Source organism: Meriones unguiculatus (assembly GCF_030254825.1).
Source record: "Meriones unguiculatus strain TT.TT164.6M chromosome X unlocalized genomic scaffold, Bangor_MerUng_6.1 ChrX_unordered_Scaffold_30, whole genome shotgun sequence".
Classification (NCBI taxonomy): Eukaryota; Metazoa; Chordata; class Mammalia; order Rodentia; family Muridae; genus Meriones; species Meriones unguiculatus.
Window position 1 is genome coordinate 13,381,568 of NW_026843706.1, and position 19,940 is coordinate 13,401,507.

General features: G+C 36.5%; 1 protein-coding gene across 3 annotated transcripts in view; it reads left to right on the forward strand.

The window, feature by feature from the left end:
* Gabra3 (gamma-aminobutyric acid type A receptor subunit alpha3) overlaps window positions 1-19,940 on the forward strand; it is a 288,094-nt gene that overhangs the window by 259,485 nt on the left and 8,669 nt on the right. For all 3 annotated transcript variants that reach the window (XM_060376662.1, XM_060376661.1, XM_060376660.1), the window contains 2 exons: window positions 327-479; window positions 9,440-9,651. In XM_060376662.1, coding sequence (XP_060232645.1) covers window positions 327-479; window positions 9,440-9,651 — 365 coding nt within the window. The remainder of the gene's footprint in view (window positions 1-326; window positions 480-9,439; window positions 9,652-19,940) is intronic.

A 19,940-nucleotide genomic window follows, 5' to 3' on the forward strand; every position in this document is an offset into this window, starting at 1 on the left:
CCTTGATAAAGTGTTCCATGAGTATATAACATGCAGTAAGTGCTTTCTTTATAAAATATCATTATTTCTCACTACATAAATCAAAACATGATTTAAATGAACTTGTCAAACATGCTCCGACCAAGTTCTTATGGCATATTATTAGGGTATTTTTCACATGAAAATCTATTTCATAATATTTATTTAGGAGCTCAAGAATTTGGAAAGTGTCAGGATATCTGAACTTGAGTATAAAGTTGAGTATCTCTGGGACAAAGAATTGGGTCCCAAGCTGCTTTAACAATGTTTGTATAACTTTATACTGCCAAATTTTATTCTCTGTCCAGGAGAATATGTCGTCATGACAACCCACTTTCATCTAAAGAGAAAAATTGGCTACTTTGTCATCCAGACCTACTTGCCATGTATCATGACTGTCATTCTGTCACAAGTATCTTTCTGGCTTAATAGAGAATCTGTCCCTGCTCGCACAGTTTTTGGTAAGTGTTGCTTTATGGAGAATGGGGGAGAAACACTTGCATAGTCATACTAAAGGTAAGAAAGGTGGAAAAAAACATTGCTTCAGATACAGGATGGTGTCTAAGCCCAGTGGCAGTGATAGCATCATTAGCTGCTGGGATTACAAGCAACTGAATTCTTAACCAAGGAGCAAGGATAAAAATGAAGTAGTACAATTACTCAAATATTCCTTATCTAATTTCATCATGGGAACCAGGAAAAAATTGAGTCTTCAGTAAAAAATATACAAACTTAGTGTAGAGAATAGAAAAAGTCAAGGCTGGAAAACCAGCCTAAAATTAGAGAAGTAAAGTATATTGTATCTTGTAAGGTATACCATTTTCATTTAAAGATATATTTTATGTGTATGAGTGCTTTTCCTATATGTATGTACATATGTATGCACTATGTGCATGCCTTGTGACTTTGAAGTAAAAAAAAAAAAAAAAGGTGTAAGATATGCCTAGAACTAGATCTATAGATTGCTTTGAGGGTAGTGTGAGCTGAATCTGGGCCCTTCTCTAAAAATAACAAGTGATTTTAACTGCTGGGCCATTTCTCCAACCAGCCAGGTATGATTTTGTGTATACATATATGACTGACTTGTTGCATATGCTCAAGCATTTGGAGAGCTTAAATTCACTGATAAGCACTAAAGGCTGCATGTATTTTTAAATAGTTTCTTGAACAGTATATAGAATCAGAGAAATTTACTTCAATATGAGGTTGCTTCTATCTAGGAAGTTGTTTGTACAACATTGGCCCAGTTTTACTCAGAGACTTAAACCATACAAAATATTTTCTGCCGAATTTTCCCATGACAAGATTTTCAAAGCACAAAAATTAATTCTGTTAGGTTATTGAACCACTGGGGAAACAGAGATTGTAAAGCATACATACACATACAGAAAGCATTTTTACCAATATCTTGAAACTATACAGTGTTGTTACATCAATAGTAAATGATGTTTCAGAGAGAAGTAACACATTGGGTCAGGTCCAGGAGGAGATAACAGTAGATAAAGAGAAAGTACAAAACCATAAGAAAGGTATAACATGGAAGTCAAAAGGAAAGTATTGAGTGGCAGTAAAATAAATGTGATCTGAAGGTTCACTATGAATTTCTGTAAAACCCAGGTGGAAACTTTCTTCATTACTGTGACACATTTGAATGTTACTGAAGTAGAGGAAACACAATATTTATGGGTATGAATTAAAAGTGGTCATTTTTAAAGGAAAACTGTGATCAGGATATATTGTATGAAAAATATTTTCAATTAGAAAGTGGCCATTTTAGCTGTGTTACTGGTTTTGGCAAATAAATATCTGAGTTTTAAAATATAAAAGAGGATGCTGAGCTTCGGTAATGTTAAAGACTATAACTTAAGCTAGGGTACACTGAATAATATCCTCTAAAAATTCATCTCCTACTCTCTGGGATGTGGAACTGTGACTGTATATGCATATGATGAAAATGAATCTTCAGATATGATACAATTGAAGATTTTCAGCTGAAGAGATTGTTCTGCATTTTCAGGTATTTAAGTACACAAGAATAAGTATTGTAATAAAGGAACCAGGATAGACTTTAAGATGTCCTACAGTTGTCTTTTAGAAGGAAGGAAGGAAGGACTCACTGGCCAAGAAATGTGATGAAGCTTTGAAAGCTACAAAAGGCGATAGATTATTATTATAACAGAGCCTTCAGAGGGAATGAGGCCCTGGTCAAGATTGACCTTGACTCAGTAAAAGTAATATCAGGCTTATTGTGCCTAGATCTGTAAGTACAGGTTTGTGGTACTTTAAGCCATTAGATATGTGATACCTTGATACATCAACCTTAAGAAACTAAAACAAAAACTATTCCTACAAATCTAATACCAATGAAGGGTTGTGACATATTTGAAGAGAAAATTAAACTATACATAGGATAGAGAGATAGTGTAAAAACATTTTTTTTATTTTGGCATAGAGTATGTGTGAAATACAGTCTTCCTTGAGAATATATTCTTTCAATAGTTTAAAATTGTCCTCATACTAGTTTAGAATTCTTATTTACAGTAACTGCATTGATGTGAAAACCTCCAAGTTAAAAACTTAAATTAGAAAGTAAGAACATAGAGCCAAGAATGGCCAATATCTTCTTAAATAAGAACAAAGTGGAGAGACATGCCTCTTAGGATGTCTAGATGATTAAAATGCAATAGTAATTAAGTAGCATTTTATTGACATTAAAAAAAGAAAAGAAGTAAATCAAACACTGTAGTGTGCTTGAAAATAATCTCTTGCATATGGAAACTTGATTTATCACAAAAATATCATTGGAGAGAATTGATATCAATGACTTAAATATCAAAATTAAAAATATGAAGTTTTTGGAATAAAACACAAAAATAATAAGATATCTATGTATCCTTTGGAATAAGTACTTTAATGTACAAGAATTTTACATAAATCCCCTAATCTGAATATTCTTCTCTTACGTATATAACCAACTGAAATAAATAATTTAAATAAAGTGCATTAAATAAAAACACTTCCACAAGAATGTTCATATGTTTCATTCACAAAAATGTAATAATGTATCGCCATATAGTGATACAATTTTATGTGTTTCTCCAAAGAGATCAAATGTGCTAGATATTTTATATTATTCTATATGAACTATATCACAATTTAAAAATATTAAATCTGTAGGACTATAGATGTTGGAGTAATCAGAGAGATACTTACATATATGAAAGTGGAGAGACATGCTTCTTAGAATGTCTAGATGATTAAAATGCAATAGTAATTAAGTAGCATTTTATTGGCATTTAAAAAAGAAAAGAAGTAAATGAAACACTGTAGTGTGCTTGATATATATATATATATATATATATATATATATATATAATGAATTGTAAGTAAATGAAAGCAATGCAAAAAATTCAGGAGAAAGAATGGGAAAGGAAACACACTGGTTTTCATAGAATTTGAAAATACAAATTAATCAAATTAATACTCATTTATTTAAACATCATTATTTCACATCTAAACTGAAAGTTGGATCAAAAGAAAAGATACCTTAAAAACATAAAAATATGAAATATACAGAGATACATGGCATGAGATTCACTGAGTAGGCATAGCACAAAAAAAAAGAAAGAAGTAAAAGAATGGTTGGGACAATTTTAAAGAGGTAATAGTCTAAATCTGGCCCCATTTATTGAAGGATATAAAGTTACAGTTACAAGGAAATCCATAAACTCCAGCAAGATAAGTTGAAAGAATTCAAAGTTGTGTGTTTGTTATCCTTCCACCTTCCCGATGGTGAGTGCTCTCTGTCATGAACAATTCCACATTTGGCTAAGGCTGAGGATCTGGCTTGCTTCCATGTATGTGGACCTATCTGCATTGCCCACGTGGCACGCCTGGGTTGGCTACCCAGAGGCTATTTAAGCTGTGGGCTGGCTTTCCCCAGGGTCCGATGATTGTTCAAGGTTCCTGAATAAACTGCATTGAAAAAAAATAAAAAAATAAAATAAAAGATTTTCGCTGAATGGAATACTAATATATGTTCATAAAATTAAGGGAAAATTATTCTAGAAGGAAGGTTGAAATTACTAATAAAAATAATAAATAAATGAGTCATGGTGATTTTGTATTAAATATGCAAATAATAACAGTGACTTAAATATGGTCTACATTAATCTATATAAGTTGATATGGAAAATAGATAATATTCTATATACTTTCATTATTAAGGAAAATATCAGTTAGCATTAAAATTTCATACATGGAGGATACAAAATGACTGAGAATTCTTATATCTTCTGGGAATGTTAAATGTACAATTACTTTAATAAATTTGACAATGTCATATAAACATAAACATTCATACCATATACTCTTCTGTTTCTAATTTTTATGAAGAATTAAAGCATAGTTACAAAAATAGTTAATGCAATTTCTTTAAACACTTTTATAATAATTGTTGAACACTGAAAAAAATTCAGATGCCCATTAACAAGTGAATATGCCCATTAACAAGTGAATAATAATAAATTAGTTTATCTTAAAACTATGAATTCCCATTGAAATCAGGAAATGTACTTTCAAGATAGATGAAACAAGACTAAATCTAAACTATTACACTGGATTATATCCAGACACAAATAAGCACATAGTATATGATAATGACATGAAAGTGGGTAGGGGGCAGAGACCAAGGAGAGGGTGTTAGGTACATAAAAGAGTCTATGAGAAAAAGCAATGAAAGCTTCCCTTATCATGAATACAGTTTGGTAGAAGAGACACATTTTTAATAAGTAAGTGTACTAGAAGTTCTCATATACAAGGCACATATCTAAACATAGTAAAGGCGATATACAGCAAGCCTATAGCCAACATCAAACTGAACGGAGAGAAGCTTAAAGCAATCCCACTAAAATCAGGGACAAGACAAGGCTGCCTACTATCTCCATATCTCTTCAACATACTGCTGGAAGTCCTTGCTAGAGCAATAAGACAGTTGAAGGAGATCAAGGGGATACAAATTGGAAAGGAAGAAGTCAAATTATCACTATTTGCAGATGATATGATAGTATACGTGAGTGACCCCAAAAACTCTACCAGGGAACTCCTACAGCTGATAAACACCTTCAGCAAAGTGGCCAGATACAAAATTAACTCAAAAAAATCAGTAGCCCTCCTGTATACAAAAGATAAAAGGGCTGAGAAAGAAATTAGGGAAACAACACCCTTCACAATAGCCACAAATGACATAAGGTACCTCGGAGTAACCCTAACCAAGGAAGGCAAAGGCTTGTATGAAAAAAATTTCAAATCCCTGAAGAAGGAATTAGAAGAAGATATGAGAAGATGGAAAGATCTCCCATGCTCATGGCTTGGCAAGATTAACATAGTAAAAATGGCCATCTTACCAATAGCAATCTACAGATTCAATGCAATGCCCATCAAATTACCAACACAATTCTTTACAGACCTGGAAAGAAAAATTCTCAACTTCATATGGAATAACAAGAAACCCAGAATTGCTAAAACAATCCTCTACAATAAAAGATCTTCTGGAGGTATCTCCATCCCTGATCTTAAGTTGTACTATAGAGCAACGGTTTTAAAAACTGCATGGTACTGGCATAGAAACAGAATGGTGGATCAATGGAACCGAACAGAGGACCCAGAAATAAACCCACACACTTATGGACACCTGATCTTTGACAAAGACGCCAAAACCATTCAATGGAAAAAAGATAGCATCTTCAACAAATGGTGCTGGTCTAACTGGATGTCTACATGTAGAAAAATGAAAATAGATCCATACTTATCACCCTGCACAAAACTGAACTCCAAGTGGATCAAAGACCTCAACATAAAACCAGACACATTAAATTGGCTAGAAAAAAAATTGGGAAATACCCTAGAACTCATTGGTACAGGAGAAAACTTCCTGAACAGAACACCAACAGCACAGGCTCTAAGAGCAACAATCAATAAATGGGACCTCATGAAACTGAAAAGCTTCTGCAAAGCAAAGGACACCGTCATCAAAACAAAGCGACCACCTACAGATTGGGAAAGAATCTTCACCAACCCTTTATCTGACAGAGGGCTAATATCCAGCATATATAAAGAACTAAAGAAACTGAAAAGCAGCAAACCAAGTAATGCACTTAAAAAATGGGGAACAGAGCTAAACAGAGAATTCTCTGTAGAGGAATACTGAATGGCAGAGAAGCACTTAAAGAAATGCTCAACCTCACTAGCCATTAGGGAAATGCAAATCAAAACAACCCTGAGATTTCACCTTACACCCATGAGAATGGCCAAGATCAAAAACTCAAGTGACAACACATGCTGGAGAGGTTGTGGAGAAAGGGGAACCCTTCTACACTGCTGGTGGGAATGTAAACTTGTATAACCACTCTGGAAATCAATCCGGTGCTGTCTCAGACAATTAGGAATAGCGCTTCCTCAAGATCCAGCCATACCACTCCTGGGCATATATCCAAAAGAGGCTCAAGTACACAAAAAGGACATTTGCTCAACTATGTTTGTAGCAGCTTTATTTGTAATAGCCAGAAGCTGGAAACAACCCAGATGCCCCTCAACTGAAGAATGGATGCAGAAATTGTGGTACATCTACACAATGGAATATTACTCAGCAATGAAAAATAAGGAAATCATGAAATTTGCAGGTAAATGGTGGGATCTGGAAAGGATCATCCTGAGTGAGTTGTCCCAGAAGCAAAAAGACACACATGGTTTATACTCACTCATATAGACATACAACATAGGACAAACCCACTAAAACCTGTGCATCTAAAGAAACTAAGCAAGAGAGAGGTCCCTAACTAAAATGTCCAATCCCCATCCTGAAAGGCAAAGAGGATGGACATCAGAAGAAGAAGAAAACAGGAAACAACCTAGAAACCTACCACAGAGGGCCTCTGAAAGCCTCTGCCCTACAGACTATCAAAGCAGATGCTGAGCCTGATGGCCAACTGTTGGGCAGACTGAATAGAATTTTAGGTAAGGACTGGGAAATAGTAAGAGCTGGAGAGGACAGGGTCTCCACAAGGAGAGCAACAGAACAAGAAAATTTGAACACAGGGAACTTCCCAGAGACTCATACTCCAACCAAGGACTATTCATAGAGATAACCCAGAACCCCTGCACAGATGTAGCCCAGGGCAGTTCAGAGTCCAATTGGGTTACATAGTAATGGGAAGAGGGACTGCCTCTGACATAATCTGATTGGCCTGCTCTTTGATCACCTCCCCCTGGGGGGGAGCAGCCTTACCAGGCCATAGTAGAGGACAATGCAGCCACTTTTGATGTGAACTGATAGACTAAGATCAGAAAGGAGAGGAGAACCTCCCCTATCAGTGGACTTGGGGAGTAGCATGCATGCAGAGGGAGGGTGGGATTGGGAGGGGAGGAGGGATGGGCTTATGGGGGGATGCAGAATGAATAAAGTGTAATTGATGAAAAAAAAATGAAAAGGTCGGGCAGTTTTAGCTTAGTTCTTGAAGAAGGGCTTTCTAAAAGAGTCTTTTTTATAATTTTTTTTATTAATTACAGTTTATTCACTTTGTATACCCCCATAAGCCCCTCCATCTTCCCCTCCCAGTCCCACCCTCCCTCCCCCTTCTTCACGCATGCTCCTCCCCAAGTCCACTGATGGGAAGGTCCTCCTCTCCTTCCTTCTGATCTTAGTCTATCAGATCACATCAGGAATGGCTGCATTGCTTAAGAGAGAATTACTATGAGCCTGGCTCTCCTTTTAAAATCTGAGATACTCCATGAAGTATAAAAAATGCTTGATTGAGAGCCCTTCCAACTCTGACCAGCTAACAGGTCCAGTTGGGCACCAAAGGCTAAAACTTAAAACTGTCCTTTGAGATAAGGTGCAGAAGCATTTAGAGTACAGTATAGTTGCTATAGATATGCTCAGGTGGATCTGTTCAGAGCCACAAATGAGGTGGCTTATTTCTCTCATAAAGCCCTACTCCCTTTTTTCTCATTTTTTTTTCTTGAGAACTTCATACAGGAGTGCTGAGTTTACATCACTCATACATTCCTTTCTTGGTATATTAGGGTTGGTGAGGTTTTGTGTCTATTATCAATGTTTTGTATATAAGTACTAATATTGTAGTTGATCCTCACATTGTTTAAAATGTGTTTTTGTTACTCAACTTTGATGCTACATTTGTGCAAAGGTGCACCTTGAGGGTCTTTTTCAAGTTCTTCTCCAGTCCAGGTTTTCATGTGTACAGCAATGTGTAAGTAAGGAACTCAAAGGAGCAAGACAAGAGAAGAAGCACCAGGAGTGCTTACTCTCTCAGTTGAGTTAATAAACTCAGGGATTCCTCTTGTGATGTGTGAAGCATCTCACACCATCAGCATTTCATTCTGTGCCCCCACTTGACCCGGGCACATATTTCCCCTCCTCTTCAGCCTTCCAACAATCAGAAAGATATTGTGATCATTTCTCCTTCAAAGCTGATTGACTTTGGGAACATGAAAATTCTGGGATGCCTAATACTCACAAATGGGGAGGAAGAAGACACAGAGAGAGTAAAGGAATTACAAAGATATAAAACAAGTAAGTGGCAGCCAAGAAGCACTGGTTTTACAAAAGCTCACATGGTAAAATGATTCAGTAGTTTGGATTGCCCAGAAAGCTCAGAAACCCAAAATTTGATGCAGCTACAGAAACACCTTCCATATTTGTTTGTTGCATTATTAGAAGAACATCACAAAAAAGAGAAATAAAAACCAGACTGAACTTAGGACTATGCTCTGAATCATGGCATCAATTTCAAGTTTGTCAAAGTAAAATTACCAGCACTGGGAGAAAGGTGAACAAAAGGACGACGCAAGAAAAACACTGGAGAAGAAAAGATTCTTCTTGAGTCTTTACATGCCTATCTTGCAGATGAAGGAGTAAAATTTCCCTTCCTGTTTGGTCACAGAAAGAACACTGAGATCAATCAGTAGGCTAATCACTAGAGGAAGTGAATTTAGCTCAAAAGTAAGTCTTTCTAATTTAGAGGCTATCTTATAACAAAATTGATTACTTATTCTTCAGCAGAAATGCTTAGTCAGACTAAGGGATAGCTTTGGAGTGCATTGAAGAATCTTATTCTTATAGTAGTTGGAGGAAAGTGTTTGCTATGTTGATCTATCCAGCCTTGACATCCTGTAAAATTTACTTTAAAATGGGCCATTACTTGAAGCAAAGGGAAAGTAAAATGATAATAATAATAATAACAACAACAACATAAAAGTACAGCAGGCTACTTGACAGACAACAAAACTTATGGGCCCTTAGTGAAATGAAGCACATCCTTTCAAGGAGGGAGTTGGTGACCTGCATTAAGTACACTGCTAGTGTCTTCCAGTTGCAACTGGCTCTTGACTTTTCTTTCCTCAGGTGTTACCACTGTTCTCACCATGACCACCTTGAGTATCAGTGCCAGAAACTCATTACCTAAAGTGGCATATGCGACGGCCATGGACTGGTTCATAGCCGTTTGTTATGCCTTTGTATTTTCTGCACTGATTGAATTTGCTACTGTCAACTACTTCACCAAGCGGAGTTGGGCTTGGGAAGGCAAGAAGGTACCAGAAGCCCTGGAGATGAAGGTGAGTGGCAGCAAAAAAGGGCCAGGAAGCACTTTCTGAGAGATCTGTATTGGGACCAGAAGTGAACAGCCTGTAGCCCGCAGAAATTCAGCAGGGCTATGCTCTATTCACTGGGGTCATCAATCCAATTCTCAACTGGAGTGCTTCTTGCTAATCTGTAGTTCAACTAGGAACAATGAAAAGAAGGCATGTAGGGCTTATGTCTTGTGGTGTTGAATAAGATATAAATGTGATGCTGCTAGATTCTGGAGAAACACTTTGGTATTTAGAAAGCCACCCAGAAGCTTGAGGTCTTTTCTATATCTGAAGCAGAGTCTCTAAGACTACTTCTAGAGCTCATTCTTTCAAACCCAAATAAAACATTACTTCCTCTATAGAGCCTGTCAGGAACAATGGAGACAAATTTGGCTATTATTTGTATGGGTACTCTGATAATCTAGTTCTATTAAAATTGCTCATTTGCCTCCTTATTAAATTGTGAACATCTTGAATATTGGAGTTTACCTTCATCTTGACACAACATCTGAAGAAGAGTGAAAGATAAAGAGATATTGGCTAAATAGGTAGATAAAGAACAGAGAGTAGACAATCTCACTGGATTGATAGGAATCAATTATGAATAAGATCAAGCATCTCGACAGTTTGAATGAGTTGAGGTATCTAAACCTAAACGTACATCTTTGTTAGGGTTTCTAGGGCTGTGAAGATACATTGTAACCACAGCAACACTTGTAAAAGAAAACATTTAATTGGACTTGGCAGGAAGCTTGGCAGTACATAGGCAGACATGGTTCTGGAGAAGTGGCTAAGATATGCCAGCAGCAGAGAATGAACTGGCTTGATCTTCTGAGACCTCAAGGCCCATAGCCTAGTGACACACTTCCTTCAACAAATCCATACCCTCTCCAACAAGGCCACACCTTTGAACAGTGACACTCTCTATGGACCAAGTATTCAAACACATGAGTGTATGGGAGCCATTCCTATGTAAACCACTATAATATACATTACAGTGTTCTTCAAACGACTAGAAATATAACTAAATAATTAGTCTTCAAAGAATCATAGAAAAGAGAAATGGCACAGAAGCCTTTTCAAGCTGAGGTAAAAGGTGAAGGTGTATAGAAAAGAATGTTTTTATAGAAAAACATTCTTTATAGAAAAGAATGTTGAGTTTGCAATCTTTGAAAAACAGTAATTACTTACCTAACCAGAACTTATTAACTGTGGTGTAAATGAAGAAAAACTCTGTCTCTCCTTCCTTCATCTACTCTACCATAGGATTTTTTGTTTATTTTATTATTGTGCTTTCTGTAGTTATTACATTTTTTATCCTTGCCATATATTGACTGTTCTATATTTTGATTTAATGATTATGATTTCAGAATATTGAACTCATCTACAAAACATAAGGAAATTGGTGTACTTACCCTACTTCTCACATTATCTTTTCTATTTATTGCTCAACTTTGTGCTAGTGATATTGAGACTCTGTCAAGTTTATATAATTATATGCAACCATAATTTCTGTCATTATTTAGTTATAGTTTTACATTTAAATGTGATATTTACTCAAAAGTCAGTATTTTAAATAACTACTTTCCATTAACTTCATAGTTATTTCAAAGTTGTTGTCTAGAAGTTGATTAAGGTCTCATTGGAACAATATTTCCCATTCTCTTACATGTGCAACCTACCTTTTGAATGTCTTTAAAATGAATTGTACTTGTGCTTTGGTAAGTCTGTAGTTCATATACTCTTTGTCTAATACTTCACAGGAATCACTTTATTCTCAGTGTTGGCATTGAATGCCATTATACAGCCATAGAGCCAACCTGGAAATTTCTCATATCATTGAAAAGTGATGTAGATATCCATGTAAATATACCTTTCATTTGTGAAGTCTACTTACTTTATACTACATTGTCTTATAATGGATTTTATTAGTTCTCTGAGAGTTTCATGCAATGTGTTTTGATCATATTCACCCTCTCCCCTAGTGCTTCCCATATCCCCCTGCCTTTACCCACCTAGCAAACATTTTTTGTATCCTTTTGTTTTTAAACCTTTCAAGACCAGTTTGTATTGTCAAATATTCTTAGATATGTTGTGTGTTTTCTTCCACAAAATAGGAAAGGAAGGAACATTTCTCAATTCCTTTTCTGAAGATACTGTTACCCTGATACCAAAACCAAAGAACCTATCCAAATAAGAAAATTATAGAGCAAAATCTCTGATGAACATTGTTGAAAAAAATCTCAATAAAATACTTATACACATAAATAAAAATAATTTCAAAAGAGATTATCTACCATGTTCAGATAGGCTTTATCCCAGAGATGCAGAGATGATTCAACATATGTAAATCAGTGAATGTAATCTACCACATAAATAAACTAAAAGATAGAAATTATATGATCACATCAATCGACTAAGAAAAAGCCATTGACATCCACCATGTTAAAAGTCCTAAAGAGACTAGGGGTATAAGAGTCATATGTCCTACTTCAAAAGCCTATATGCAACAAAATTTGAAAATGTGAATAAAATGGACAATTGTCTTGACAGATTCCATTTACCAAAGCTGAATCAAGATCAGGTAAATAAACTAAGTAGTCCTATATTCCCTAAAGAAATAGAAGCTGATATCAAAGTCTCCCATCCAAAATAAAAGCCCAGGGCCAGACAGTTTCAGTGCAAAGTTCTGCCAGACCTTCAAAGAAGAGCTAAAATCAATATTATTCAAACTATTCCACAGAAGAGAAACAGAAGGAACATGACCAAACTCATCCTATAAGGCCACAGTCACATTGATGCCTAAACTGCATATAGACCCTACAAAAAAAAGGAAACTTCAGCCCAATCTTGCTTATGAACATTGATGTAAAAATACTCAATAAAACTGAATCCAAGAACACATAAAAGATATCATTCACCACGACCAAGTACACTTCATCCCAGACTTGCAAGGGTGGTTCAACATACAAAATTTCATCATGAAATCCACCAAATAAACAAACTTAAAGAAAAAAAAATCATCTCCTTAGATGCTGAAAAAGCATTTGACAAAATTCAACACCCATTCACCTTTAAAGTTTTGGAGAAATCAGGGCTACAAGGCACATAACTAAAAATAGTGAAAGCAATATACAGCAAGGCTACAGCCAACATGAAACTAAACAGAAACTTGAACCAATCACACTGAAACCAGGGAAAAGGCAAGGCTGCCCACTCACTCCATATCTCTTCAACATAGTACTTGAAGTCCTAACTAGAACAATAAGACAGTTAAAGGAGATCAAGGGATTCAATTTGTTAAGGAAAAAGTCAGTATCACTATTTGCAGATTATATCATAGTATACATGAGTGACCCCAAAAATTCTGCTAAAGAAATGCTTCAACTGATAAATTTCTTCAGCAAAGTGGCTGGATACAAAATTAACTCAAAAAAATCTGAAGCCCTGCTGCATACAAAAGACAAACGGGCTGAGAAAGAAATTAGGGAAACAGTATCCTTCAAAAAAACCACAAATAACATAAAGTTCCTTGGAGTAACTCTAACCAAGCAAATTAAAGACCTGTTTGAATAAAACTTCCAGTCTCTGAAGAAAGAAATAGAAGAAGATATCAGATGATGGAAAGATCTCCCAAATGCTCATAGACAATGTAGTTGCTGAGACTTATGGGCAACCTTTAGGCAGAGTGCAGGGAATCTTAGGAAAGAAGTGGGAAACAGTAAGATCTGGAGAGGACAGGAACTCCACAAGGAGAGCAACAGAAACAAAAAATCTGAGCACAGGGGTCTTTCTTGAGACTGCTATTCCAACCAAGGACTATACATAGAGGTAACCTAAGACCCCTGCGCAGATGTAGCCCATGGCAGTTCAAGTATCCAAGTTGGTTCCATTGTAATAGGAACAGGGACTATCTCTGACATGAACTGATTGGCCTGCTCTTTAATTATCTCCCCCTGAGGGGGAAGCAGCATTACCAGGCCACAGAAGAAGACAATGCAACCACTCCTGATGAGACCTAATTGACTAGGATCAGAAGGAAGGAAAAGAAGTCCTCCCCTATCAGTGAACTTGGGGAGGGGCATGCATGAAGAGGGTGGAGGAAGGGAAGGATTGGGACAGGAGGAAGGAGAGAACCACGGGGGGGTACAAATTGAATAAAGTGTAATTAATAAAGAAAAAAGAACATTTTAACTAATATATATATAAAATGGCCATCCTACCAAAAGCAATCTACAGATACAATGAAATTCCCATCAAAATACCAACACAATTCTGTACAGACCTTGAAAGAACAATTCTCAATTTCCTATGAGAAAACAAAAAGCCAGAATAGCTAAAAGAATCCTGTACAATAAAAGATCTTCTGGAGGTATCTCCATCTTAGATCTCAAACTGTAGTATAGAACAACAGTAATAAAAACAGCATGATACTAGCATAGAAACAGACTGGTGAGCCACTGGAATAAAATTAAATACCCACATACCTATGGATCCTTAATTTTTGACAAAGATGCCAGAATCACACAATGAAAAAAAGATATCATCCTCAATTAATGGTGCTAGATTCTCTGAATGTCTACAGGTACAAAAATGCAAATAGATCTATGCTTATCATCCTGCACAAAACTAAAGTCCAAGTGGATCAAAGACCTCAACATAAAACCAGACACACTAAATCTGTTATAAGAAAAAGTGGGGAAGAGCCTTGAACTCATTGGCACAGGAGACAACTTTCTGAACAGAACACCAACAGCACAGGCTCTAAGATCAACAATCAATAAATGGGACCTCATGAAACTGAAAAGCTTCTGTAAAGCAAAGGACACTGTCATCAGAACAAAACAACTGCCTCCAGATTGGGAAATAATCTTCACCAACAGCACAGGCTCAGTCAACAATCAATAAAAGGGACCTCATGAAACTGAAAAGCTAAGCAATAGCCTACAGACTGAGGAAGGCTCTTGACCATCCCTATATATGACAGAGGGCTTATTATCCAGAATATACAAAGAACTCAAGAAGGTAAAACAACAAATCAAGTAATCCAATTAAAAACTGGGGTACAGAGCTGAACAAAGAATTCACTGTAGAGGAATATAGAATGGCAGAAAAACACTTAAAGAAATGCTCAACATCCTTAGCCATCAGGGAGATGCAAATAAAAATGACCCTGAGATTTCACCTTACACCCATCAGAATGGCCAAGTTAAAAAACTCAAATGACAACACATGCTGGAGAGTATTGGGAGAAAGGAGAACCCTCCTCCATTGCTGGTGGGAATGTAAATTCGTACGACCGCTTTGGAAATTAATCTGGTGCTTTCTCAGACAATTAAGAATAGTGCTACCTCCAGATTCAGCTATACCACTCCTAGACATAGATCCAAAAGATGCTCAAGTATACAAAAAGGACATTTACTCAACCATGTTTGTAGGAGATTTATTCATAATATCCAGAATCTGGAAACAACCCAGATGCCCCTCAAAAGAGAATGGATACAGAAATTGTGGTACATTTACACAGTGGAATACTACTCAGCAATTAAAACCAAGGAAGTCATGAAAATTGCAGGCAAACAGTGGGAACTAGAAAAGATCATCCTGAGTGAGGTATCCCAGAAGCAGAAAAACACACACAGTATATACTCATTTATAAGTGGATATACTCATTTATAAGTGGATATTAGACATATAGTATCGGATAAACATACTAAATTCTGTACACTTAAAGAAGCTAAGCAAGAAGGAGAATCCTGCATAAGATGATCAATCCTCACTCAGAAAGACAAACAGAAAAGGCAAAAGAACATTCAAAGAGGGAGAAAACAGGGAAGAGAACAAGGGCCTATCACAGAGGACCTCTGAGAGACTCTACCTTATAGGATATCAAAGCAGATGGTGAGACTCATAGACAAACTTTGAGCAGAGTGCAGGGAATCTTATGAAAAAAAAAAGGGGAAGATAGAAAGCACTGGAGGGGTCAGGAGCTCCAGAAGGATAGCAACAGAACCAAGAAATCTGGGCCCACAGGTGTTTTCTGAAATTGATATTCTAAAAGAGGACCACACATGGAGATAACCTAAAACCCCTGCACAAATGTAGCCCATGTCAGCTCAGTGTCCAAGTGGGTACCCTAGTAAAGGGAATAGGGACTGTCTCTGACATGAACTTAGTGACTGGCTCTTTGATCACCTCCCTGTGAGGAGGGGGGAATCAGCCTTACCAGGCCACAGAAGAAGACAATGCATCCAGTCCTGATGAGACCTGTTAGGCTAAGATCAGATAGAAGGAGAGCAGGACGTTCCCAATCAGTGGCCTTGGATAGGGGCGTGGGAAGAGCTTATGGAGGGAGGGCAAGATTGGGAAGTAATGAGGGAGGGGGCTACAGCTGGGATACAAAGTGAATAAACTGTAATTAATATAAAAATGTATAAAAAATGAAATGTTCTATGTCCTTTGTCATCAGGGAAATGCAAATCAATACAACCCTGAGATTTCACCTTACACCAATCAGAATGGCAAAGATCAAAATCTCATGTGTCAACACTTTCTGGATAAAATGTGGAGAAAGGGGAACCCTCCTCCGTTGCTGGTGGGAATGTAAATTTGCACAATCACTTTGGAAATCAATCTGGTGCTTTCTCAGACAATTAGGAATAGTGCTTCCGCAAGATCCAGCTATACCACTCCTAGACATATATCTAAAATATGCTCAAGTACACAACAAGGACATTTGCTCAAGCATGTTTGTAGCAGCTTTATTCATAATAGCCAGAATCTGGAAACAACTAAGATATTCCTCAATGGAGGAATGGATACAGAAAGTGTGGTATCTTCTTTAATCCTGTATCTCTCACTGAGTGAGAAGTTCAACATTTGACTCTATTTACTAGCCAGTGAGCCTAAATAATCTCCTTTCTGTACCTCCTCTGTGCTGGGATTACAGCACTTGATTCTGTCCCTGGGTTTTTCATTTATTCTGGAGATAAAACCCAGTTCCTCATGGTTACATTAGTATGTAGTTCACTGTCTGAACCATGCCTCCAGCCCAATTGCCTTACATTTAGATTTCATGATATTTCGCAACTTGTTTCATGTCTTCCATGTTTCCCTTGTGTATTCTCCAACAATCTTTATTGCTCATCTTCTTCCCACATTTTATATCAGTTACTACTTTAAGTTTCAATAGAGTAGTTCATTACTATCTATTATGTGTGAAAACATCCTTTTAGGAAGTGATTCAAAGGGTGATTAGGACAGGGTTGAGCTCTTAATAGTGACTTGCAATCTTTATAATTTGAGCATGATTTTCTATCTCTCTGTATTATACATGTATATGTGTATAGGAGGCCTTCATGTGCTCTTTTGATGCTATACAATTGATTTTTCAATATTTGCCATTATTCAGTGATGAAATTTAATTCTGGGATGTTATTACTACCAATATTGTATTTAAAGATAAGGATTGTTTATTTGTCCTTGTGGCCAATGCTAGCCTCCTGAAGAAATACTATTTTTGGCCAGAACTGTGAAGCAACAGACATTTTAATTGTTATCATCACCATGATATGAGTATAATTACTTTTTGGTATCAAGGTTATAAAATTCAAGTTTCACAAAAGATGAAGCTTTAGGGCTAAGGATTATAACTCTGTTGTAGAATGGTCATCTTTAAAATAAGTGAAACAAAACCTTGAAAAAGTTCCAAAGAGTAAATATGTCCCCAGTCTGATAAACAAAAAGTGCCAGAATACATTATTTAATAGATATTTTAAGAAAAGTTAACTCAATAACTGATATAGTTTAAGTTCATGAAGGGCAAATTATGGCAAACTGACCTCTAATAAAAGGCTAATAAACTGATCAAACAGGAACTTTCATAGTATATCAAGATATATAATTAACTTACATTTTTTTAATTTCACTTTATGTGTATGCTTAGTTAAATATACTACTGTACTCAGTTCTCCCTAAAGGTCAGAAGAATGCATAAGACTTCCTGTGGTTAGAATTGTGAACTACCTAGGCACTAAGAATTGAACTTAGGCCCTCTGCAAGAACAGAAAGTCATCTTAACTGCTGAGCCATAACTTCAGATTCATTGATTAACTTTCTATTAGGCTCTGTGATGAATAGAAAATACTTAAAATAGTACAATTAGGCTGATATAATTGGTTGACCAATTGAAGTCAAACAGACATCATCAATGAACTGACATTGGCCTCGCCTGAACGGAGGCTCTGGAGAATAATTCATAGGATTCTTTTAACTCTAATTTGTCAAGATGCTTTCCCTTGAGACTCAAATGAAGAAATATAAGGTAGTAGGTTCAAATACATAATGGTTATCAGGGGATGATTAATTTTTAAATTAAGAATCAGAAAAACTGTACGCAATGTGAAAGGACAGACTAAAATTAAGAGAATAAGAGCAAATATTAATTCAGTTTTATGAATTAGTTCTAGCACATGAAAGTGTAACAACAAAAAAAAATTGATTCTGATTTGAGAATGTACCCTCTTTGTCTGGGCTAGAATCTTGTTCTGTTGCCCAGGCTGACATTCAGCTAGCTATCCTATTACCTAAATCTCCAAAGTAGGTGGAATTTCTGTCATGTATCATTATACTAAATTTTGTGATCTTCCCTTTAAACTTTTCATTCACTCCTTTCAATCCATAGTTACCTTCTATTAACCTTGAGCGAGTCACTTCCACACTTCCATTCCATACACAAGATGCTTTGTGATTACTATTCTCTCCTGAATTTTGGTTCTTTAAATCTTCCAAGAGTTTGTTTTTTTCCTACGTCCAATGCACCTCTGATTTGTCTTTCTAACTGAGGATTAATCATTTTACCCCGGGTCCACTTTCTTGTTATCTTCTTTAGGTGTATAGATTTCATTATGTTTATCATATCTTATAGGACTATATGAGTGAGTATACAGTATATGCCATTTGTATCTTTCCCCTTCTGGGATATCTCAGGATGATCTTTTCTAGATCCCACAATTTGCCTGCAAATTTCATGATTTCCTTGTTTTTGATTGCTGAGTAGTATTCCATTGTGTAAAAATACCACAATTTCTGTATCTATTCCTCTGTTGAGGGACATCAGAGTCCTCCCTGCATGGTACTGGCTGGATCAATGGATCCAAACAGAAGACCCAGAAATAAATCCACACACTTATGGACACCTGATCTTTGACAAAGGTACCAAAACCATACAATGGAAAAAAGATAGCATCTTCAACAAATGGTGCTGTTCTAACTGGATATCAACATGTAGAAAAATCCAAATAGATCCATATTATCACCCTGCACAAAACTAAAGTCCAAATGGATCAAAGACCTCAACATAAAACCAGACATATTAAATCGGTTAGAAGAAAAAGTGGGGAAGACCCTAGAACTCATTGGTACAGGAGACAACTTCCTGAACAGAACACCAACAGCACAGGCTCTAAGAGCAACAATCATTAAATAGGACGTCATGAATCTGAAAAGCTTCTGTAAATCAAAGGATACCATCATCAAAACAAAACTGCCTACAGATTGGGAAAGAATCTTCACTAACCCTCTATCTGATAAAGGACTAATATCCAGTATATATAAAGAACTAAAGAAGCTGAAAAGCAGCAAACCAAGTAATCCAATTAAAAATGGGGAACAGAGCTAAACAGAGAATTCTCTGTAGAGGAATATCGAATGGCAGAGAAACACTTAAAGAAATGCTCAACCTCATTAGCCATTAGGGAAATGCAAATCAAAACAACCCTGAGATTTCACCTTACACCCATCAGAATGGCCAAGATGAAAAACACAAGTGACAACACATGCTGGAGAGGTTGTAGAGAAATGGGAACCCTCCTCCACTGCTGGTGGGAATATAAACTTGTGCAACCACTCTGGAAACAATCTGGTGCTTTCTCAGACAACTAGGAATAGCGCTCTCAAGACCCAGCCATACTACTCCTAGGCATATATCCAAAAGAGGCTCAAGTACACAGTAAGGACATTTGCTCAACCATGTTTGTAGCAGCTTTATTTGTAATAGCCACAACCTGGAAACAGCCCAGATGCCCCTCAACTGAAGAATGGTTGCAGAAATTGTGGTACATCTACACAATGGAGTATTACTCAGCAATGAAAAATAAGGAAATCATGAAATTTGTAGGTAAATGGTGGGACCTAGAAAGGATCATCCTGAGTGAGCTGTCCCAGAAGCAGAAAGACATACATGGTATATACTCACTCATATAGACATAACATAG